This window comes from Dermochelys coriacea, chromosome 12, assembly GCF_009764565.3.
Source record: "Dermochelys coriacea isolate rDerCor1 chromosome 12, rDerCor1.pri.v4, whole genome shotgun sequence".
Lineage (NCBI taxonomy): Eukaryota > Metazoa > Chordata > Testudines > Dermochelyidae > Dermochelys > Dermochelys coriacea.
The window spans coordinates 39,488,662-39,496,981 of record NC_050079.1 but is presented as its reverse complement, the minus strand read 5'-3'; the positions used below and the strand labels follow the sequence as shown (position 1 = coordinate 39,496,981).

Below are 8,320 nucleotides of genomic sequence, written 5' to 3'. Positions count from 1 at the left end.
GGCTGTCAGCTGGCCCCTGGGGGGCGGTGAGGGCTCCGTTCCCTGGGCTCCCACCCTTGAGAGCCAGAGAGGAAATGTGAAATAATAGCAGCTGTGAAACTGACATTCTTGTCAGTTTCACTGCTGGCAGACCCCTTGCTGTGAAATTGAGCCCAGTGCAGGGTCACAGCTGGGCTTTCAGAACCAGAGCCGGGAAGGGGAAGCTCCTGCTGTGAGCCCCTCTGCTGGGGCTGACAGCCAAGAGCCCAGCTACCTGCCTGTGAAGTCTCATGATGGGGGAAGAGACCCAGAGCCTGGCCGGGGTTGTTCCTGCCCCCATCCCTCACCGGGAAGCCGTAGCAGGGGCTGGGGATGGGGGAGCTGGGACGACTATACCCCGCTGACAGCTTGGGCTGTCAGTCCCAGGACTTGGGGATGGGAGTTCAGCCCTTTTGGGACTGACCACCAACAGCTGATGTAAGTCACGCAGGGTCTACACAGATGCTGCATCGCCCTAACTACACCAGCGTGAGCGCTACACCCCTCATGGCGGTGGCGTCATGATGTCGGGGTAATGGGTTGCTTACTTCAGCAGGAGCACCATCGCAGTGGATATGGCCATAACTAGGGTGATGTACGCATCCTTTCCATGCCCTAACTCTGTAGCGCAGCCCCACCCTCCGGCTGGGCCATGTTGTTATAGCCCAATGGCCTCCTCACCCCTTAGGAAGTTCCCTGGGAAGGCAAATTAGCTGTATATATTGCTAATGCTATTGCAAGCATTACAAAGCATTTTGGGGAGGGTTAAAGGTGTGCACGTGGGGAGTGGAAGTTTTTTTACAGGGTATAAAAGCCCCCCCCAAAAAAGGCAAAAAAAACAAGTTAATTTAATACTTTAGCTAGCTTAATTTGAAAATAAAACGCTGGCCCCAGCCAGCCCAAGGTTGCAGCTCACAGCCGACTTTTGGCTGCGAGCCGAGAAAGATGAGGGTTTTAAAGTTGCCCAAGCAGCAATAAAAAATAAAATTTAACTGCATAGGCATGCACTTTCAAACAGCAAAGCCAGCAAAAAAGAAAATAAAGCCCAGGGTTGCAGAGTCTGAAAACACAAACACAACAACACGGGACAGGGTGGGGAGGGGGGCAAGCCAGGCATCCCTAAAACCAAGGTGTTATAAAAAAACAAAAAAACTCCCACACGAAGCTGGTTTAAACTGGCACAAAGAGCACCAGGAACAAAGGTCGTGGACTAAAACACCCCCCCGAAAGAAGCCCAGGACTTAAAAGCTGGAGCAATTCAGAGAGCACAGCAGATCCTTGGATGGCCTGGGCCCAGGATAACACTCCCGTCCACCTTCCCCACCCCTGCCTTTTTCTGACATTACACTCAGATTTGGCCAGTCTGGATCGTGCGTATGTGAGTATAGAAGTGGGTTAGAGCTTGGGGCATTAATGCTTACTTTCTTCCCTTAAGTAACGTGGAAGCGTTCCCAACACTCTCTGCTGTTCTTTTATTATTTTCTTCATAAAGCTTTAAAATGTAAACGCTTGGTGTGTCTTGTCAGCTCTTCCCCAAAAAATCCTGTGGCCCCAGCCTGATCAACTGTGGCCCCAGGCAAATTGGAAACAAAAATCTGTCACAATGTCATGCTGGTGCCAAGCGGTGCCACTGGATGCAAGGGACAGGTCGAGGGAGCAAGGTAGGCCAGGAGGACGATAGGGGGCTTGGACGGGAGCAAATGAGGGCAGGGAAGCCGGAGCAGGTGCTCACATGTATCAGGTGGGGTCAGTGCCGTGCTGTGGTCTCAATGCACCGATGAAGGACAGGCTGACCCAGAGGCCTGCTGCCCTTGCCGGAGACTTGCCCAGGAGTCCGGCTTGCTCTTTTGCCCGCCCCCATCTCGCACTGGGTGGAATAGCCCATCCTCCAGTTCATTCCCTAATTAGGCTGGGTTTCCAGCACACCAAGCTGGGCCCGTTCATCTCCTTGTTCATCAGGCACGGCGCTTGGGTTGCCTCGGTAGTCCCTTTTGTGAGGCCTGAGCTGTCTCTCTCCTTTTCTAACCCCTGCCTTTCCCACTCACTGGCACAGGTTGTTGCAGCCAGAAGCACGTTCCAGTGGCTGAGCTCACAACCTGGGTAGAGTTGCTAGCCCCGCCTCCCCCCCCCCCAAATGACAACAGCAGTTCTCCAACTCACCCCAAACCTCACTGGCCAAAGAGTCACAGCTGCCTGGTAGTGTAACAAACAAGGCTGAGCCCTGGATGCTTTCCATAGGGAAATAAAACTTTATTTGCTGGCACTTCTGCCACTTCCAAACCAGAGAAATTACATCCCAGGAACAACAGATGCTTTCAACAAATCAGCAACATTCAACTCCAGGAAATATTAAATAGTGTGGCTTAACAGTTACACAATAAATAACAATGGCTTGGCATAAATAATAATAATAATTAGGTATCACACACTCACCAGAATTCACAATAAGGACACATGGAGCTTAAATAAATAGATTTTCCCCGGTAGCTGTGGAGCTTGGAGGGCTGGCTCTGGGGAGAGAGCATCCCCTAGCCACTTTCAAAAACAACAACAACAACAACACAGCAGCTGCTGCAAAGAAAATGGCCCTGCTGGTGTGTAGTCTCGGGTCCAGCTAGGTGCTGGGCTGGCCTGTTGCTGTGGGCACTGAGCACACGTGTGGCCACTTGCTTCACGCTTTACAAGCCATGAGCCTCAGGGATTGCTCTTCAGGGGTATTTTGAAGCTCATGAGGGACTATAAGCACTGCCCAGAGCCAGCAGCCTCCCGTCAGCAGGGCCAGAACGCCTCACTGGTGTCCCATTTGGCAGGCCTGATTTCCAATGCAAGACTTCAGGCTGTGGCTAGTATGAGACAGGCCAGGGGTTGGATCTGGCTCAGTGTTTTTCCAAAGAAAATGTTTCTTGGTAACAAGGGAGCCAGCATCTTCCTTTCTGGGGACAGCATCTCCCATCAAATAGAAATAAATAAATAATCAATAAATACACAGAACAAATCAGCATCACGGCTGGCTGGCCCCGACCCCTTTCGGCCCAGCTGGGGGCCATCTGGGCTGGATGCAGCCTTGTAATAGCCCATGGTTCCCTGCATTGCAGCATCAAGGACGGCTGCAGGGTACTGCAGGTCTCCCAAGGGGCTGGGAATGCGCAGAGCACAGACTGACGGCCCCACTTCACAGCTTGCTGGCCAGTCAACGTGTTTGGGTTTGATAGTAAAGTATATGTGAGTCCCCAGCCCAGAGAGCATCTTAAGGCTGCAAAGTAAAGCAGCAAGGACAATGTTAGTCAGTATGCACTGCTTTCTGCAGGGCAGAATTAAGGATATGGAGGCAACCCCAGCTTTGCCATTGCTTCACTGTGCAGCCTTTACTGTCAGGTTTTTCTGGCTGGAATTTCATATGTTTTGGGGATTTTTCTTAAAGACAAATGTAGCCACACAAAGAAGAGCCCTGGCATGCTCTCTGCTAGACAGCACCCGGAGGCAGTGCCCGGCACAATGTGTGCAATCAGCAAGGCAGGCGTGCTCGCCTAGCTCCATATGATCCCTCCTCCTCCCGTCACATGCACCCTCTATCTAGCTTGGGGAAGGAGGCAGGGCCAGCCAGGCATGAGGTCTGTAATAAACACAAGGGCATTAGAATGATCCCTCCAACAGGCTAACGGCCTGTGGCTAATGCCAGTTGCTTCAGAGGAAGAAATACATTCCCGCTCGCCTCCCAAGAGATGCACCTAATTGTGCAAAACTCTAGCAAGGAGAAAATTCCTTCCTGGCCCCTCTAGCTGGCAGTCAGGTGGTGCCCTGAAGCATGAGGATTCACAGCTCTTTTCATTGCATTTCCAGCGTGCAAAGCACCTGCAGCTCAACCTGGGCAGCGGACGGTTTGGATTTCTGGATCACCAGACGGCAAGCTGGAATCCAGATCCCAGGACAGCTAGCTGGTTGGGGGTGGTCTCACTAAGAACAGGAAACCGGTTCCATAGGGCCTACAATTGAAATAAATAGTAAGTGCTTTAAAACAAACATACTGGTCTGTATGACATGGTCACACTACGGGTCTGGGATGAACATGCTGGAAACCAGCTGGCTCCACAGGAGCTCGGCTGCTCCAGCACCTGTCACGTTTGCTCAGCCGCTGGACCTGGGGAGGACACAGGTGCAGCCGACTGGCACCTTGATGTAGTCTATCTCGAAAGCAAAGGTCCCAGGGCTGGCACTGTGCGGGCACGGCTTGCGGCGAAGCACCATCATGGTCTGGCGCATGGGCACAGAGTTGAGCGAGGCCGTCTCCCGGCCCGTCTTGGCGTCGATGCAGCCGGTACACAGGCACTCAGCGAAGGCCAGCTTCCGCGGGTAGCGGTTCTCATCCTCGTCGATGCTGCGGGAGAGGAGAAGGGTCACGCCATGCTCTGGGAAAGGCAGAGCTAATGCAACCCCATCTCCCGCTGGCAGCAACCTCCCTGGCTGCCTTGCCATGCTCTGAGCTCAGCTGGCACCTTAACAGGGTGCCACAAGCTTGAAACTCTGCTGTGTGACCTGGGGGGCACAGGAGCTGGCCACCCTCCATCCCCCATTGATGTCAATGAGAGCTGCGGGTGTCCAGCCCCAATGCCATGTTTCCAAGCATCTCCATTCACCAAGCTCTGCCCCAGATGTCCTGCGTGCCCTTGGGCAAGTCACTTAGCTTCTCAGTGGCCCTTCTGTACGATGCAGATAATCTCTCACAGGGCTGCGTGAGGATAAATACATGAGCTGCGCTGGGGAAGGGGTCATGGAAGTATCTTCAGTAGATCTGGGGATTTGTTTGGGGTCTATTTAAGGCCTGTTTCCACTGGATGAACCCAAGGAAACAGTTTTGATGAGCATTTGGGCACTCAGTTTCCCCATCTGTGAAATGGGGAGTAATACCTTCCTCCCAGGGCAGGTAATGGTGCATCTGTGCTAAGCTCCAGGAGAGGGGTCCAAGTCTGCCCTGGTTGCAGGGGATGGACAAGGTGTAAACAATCAACAGGTCTTCTGTTCTGCGAGTCTCTTGCAGAGATTTTCCAGCTGGGGAGATTTGCTCTAGAGCCACAATGGACTTTTTCTCTCAGAGATCCTGTGTGTCTCTCTCTGAACCTGGGGTTCCTACGACTCCCCAGGAGAGACCACAGATCAGTCGTTCCTTAGCAACTGTCCGTTCCTTTGTGGCTCCCTGGCTGGGGAGCAGCGGGACTGGAGTGTTTTGCTCCTGTTTTGTGTGGGTCAGAACCCATAACCCTTGTTCTGCCGAGGGAACCCTTCCACCTATCAGCCCTTGCTCCCTACTGGGGATTTTCATACGGAGCCGGTTGGTCTTCGAATGAAAAGGACCAGCGACAGCCATGCTCGGATGGCATCTGGTGCGTTCATGGGGTTGTGTGAACGCTAGTGAGGGACAGCTAGCTTCAGCCCGCTCCCCAAGAGAGGAAACTGAGGCACAGCCAGGGGAAGAGGTGTGTCCAAGGTCACACTGGGTGGCAGGGTCAGAGCTGTGCCTTGAGCCCTGGAGAGCTGAGATCACTAGACCGTGCAACCCCAACTCAAGCCTGCTAGGCACAGAATGCTGCCAGGTCTCACTGTCTAAGGTTCCTCCCCATGCAAACCCTGCCCACCTAGGGGGGCCCAGGCTTACCGGTATCTCCAGGGAGAGAGGGAGCGCTCGTTGGGCTCGCTGCTGACGGTAGCCTGGAGCTGCAGAGCCGGGCAACCATCTACTTGGCGCTTGCGTCTCTGGCCTCTGTCCTGCTGCAGCTTTTCCAGGTGTGGCACCAGCTGCACGGGGGCGTAGCGGTCCCACTTCATGGTCCTGCTCACAAAGTGGGTGGGCAGCTCTCCAGCCTGCAGCTGCTCCTGGCTGAAGCAGTGTTGATGGTGGTTGCGGCGGTCCCTTGACCGCCCCTGGGCTTGGCCGGCCGACAGCGAAAGCAGGAGCAGGGCGCACAGCACCCCCTGATGGACAGAGACGGGGGGGGAGATAAGTGCCTGTAGACGAGCAGCCTTCCCAGGAGGGACATCCCGTGACAGCCCAGGGGACACCTCCAGAAAACTCCCTCCCCTCTGCAATCATTGCCGGCTTCCCCATGAGCCTGACTGCTGGGGCGATACAGTTCCACCCCCCCACCAGGCCCGGAGAACAGTCACAGCTGCCATTACATTTTATCTACACAAACATCTACACGCACAGTCACACAATGGACTGTGCATATTCCCCCAGGCCTATACAAACATACAGTGTGTAGGTCTATACACCCCCCTTCCCACACAAACACGCAGCTTATATATGTACCACACACCTCTACACATAGTGTGTGTATATATATTTACACACACAAAAAGCATATATATGTACCCATACTGCTCTACACAAACAGCGTGTGTGTATATATGTACACCCCCCACCATGCACACACACACACACACACAGAGCTTCTATATGTACCCACACAGTGTGTGTATATATAAATATATGTACACACACAGCTCTACACAACCCTACAGTGTGAGCATAGCCAGCTATGGACTTGCCCACCCACTCTTATTCTGCTTAACTCCTGACCCTCTTTGCCACTCAGCCTTCCTGGCCATTGCCTCACACACAGCGTGCCAGGAGAGCCGCATTGGCATGGGTGCCGAGCCAGCTCAGGCGCTGGGAATCCCTTGGCTAAGAGCTGGCCGAGGCAGCTGCCTTACCACGCTGGTTGAGTCCATGGAGGAGGGGGAAGACCAAGTGGCTTGGAGCAGGTGATGTGTCGTCAGGCTGGGGAGCGACTGCTCTCTTCTGTGGCTCTCCCTAGGCTGGCTGCTCCTGCCTTCAGGGGTGGTAGGTGCAGTGACAGGTGTTCTCTGGCCAGGTCTCTGGCTGCCTGAGTTTATATAGTGACCGTGTAGGTGATGTACACACACCTGGAAACTCCAAACACTCAGCCTCTCTTCCTCCTCCAATTTCACCTCAGCTACTTCCTCTTGAGCCCGAGCAGGACAGTGGCTAATTGACTGCAAGAGTCTCTCTTCCTTTATTCTGCAATCTGTTAATCATTGGCTCAGCACTTGAGGGGCGAGGTGGCTAGGGGCAGGGAGCTGGGGTAATGTGGGGGAGTCCTTCTTTTTACAGGCTGTCACCTCCCTGCTGTTCCCCACATGTGGCTCCCTCTGGAGCTTGACCCAGGGACCATGTGTTTGATTCGGGACACAGACGAAGATATGCCCCTGCAGAGCTTGCGGGGTGTGTGTGTGTCCTATGGCTCATTTCCCCCCTTGGCTTTGGAGACTGCCGCTTGGGATGAGCTGTCTGACGCTCTGCTAGGGCTGGTGGGCGCCCAGAGCAGAGGGGTCTGGGTTTGTGTGGGCGGGTGCCTGTTTGGGTGGCACATTTGCCTCAAGGATGAGATGATGCAGGATCTGCTCATCTTACACCTCTCCAGGAAGAGACCTGCCCGAGGGAAACCTGCTTGGCATTAAAAAGCTAGCAACAGCTCCTTTGCATCAGATCTGCTGGTTCATTCTCAGCTATAATCCCTCCCTGGGGCAACACTCTCAGCCACCCGGTAGGCATCAGAGTTAGCAAAGGGAGCCAGTCAGCTCATGCCGCTGTACGGTCCACATCCGGGACGTTCAAAGCGCTGCACATATGGGGAAACTGAGACACAGAGCAGTGACTTGTCCAAGGGCACCTGGCACAGGCCTCAAAGGTGCCATTAACCCGCGTCTGGAACAGGCCCCATCTCTTCAGTCAAGCCCCTTCCCCAAAGATAATGCCCTGAGGCCTGACCACGTGGCACAGGCAGCGTTGGACACGTGCGGTCTGCCTGATCTAGGGATCACTTGTGCAGCACTGGGAGATGCCGGAGAGATGGGGGTGCCTCCCTCCCCGAGCATCCGTGGAAGGGTTAACATGCAGCGCAGCCACAACTGGGTGAAACATCAACCCGCAAAGCAGGCTCTGAACTTTTGGCTGGATCACGGGTTCCCTGCAAACCGGCCTTACCAGGAGCTGCTCCTTGCTGCCATGCGCTGGAATCACTCATTCACCGTGGCTGTCACATGCTCCTGCCCGCTTGGCCCGGGATTAAGGGGAAACCCCCATGCCGCACTGCAGCTCCCTGGGCCACGCCCATCGGGGCAACTGCAGCTCACTGGTACCAGTCCCAATGTCACCAACGACTGGGAAGCAATCTGGCCTGGAGCCTCGCTGAGTGGCTGAGCCTGGCCCCCTGCCCGGTGATGGGGCAGGACTCGGCCGGAGCCCCAAGGCCATGCGCTGCCCGGAGAGTGGGGCTGGGCAACC

General features: G+C 54.6%; 1 protein-coding gene across 1 annotated transcript; it reads right to left on the bottom strand.

Annotated features, from left to right (window-relative positions):
* Window positions 1-2,522: 2,522 nt before the first annotated feature.
* On the bottom strand, window positions 2,523-6,964 carry IL17C (interleukin 17C). The gene is made up of 3 exons (XM_038368746.2): window positions 6,727-6,964; window positions 5,669-5,985; window positions 2,523-4,393 (listed from the first exon to the last, which is right to left on the bottom strand). The coding sequence occupies exons 1-3, from the start codon at window positions 6,742-6,744 to the stop codon at window positions 4,144-4,146; spliced, it is 585 nt and encodes a 194-aa protein (XP_038224674.1). The 5' UTR covers window positions 6,745-6,964; the 3' UTR covers window positions 2,523-4,143.
* Window positions 6,965-8,320: the final 1,356 nt, after the last annotated feature.

What these genes read in the sequence shown, in the direction of transcription:
- IL17C (XM_038368746.2), bottom strand. An exon ending in CTCTCTCCCTGGAGATACCG is followed by an intron (nt 4,394 to 5,668) that starts GTAAGCCTGGGC and finishes CCTCTCCCGCAG; the next exon opens with CATCGACGAGGATGAGAACC.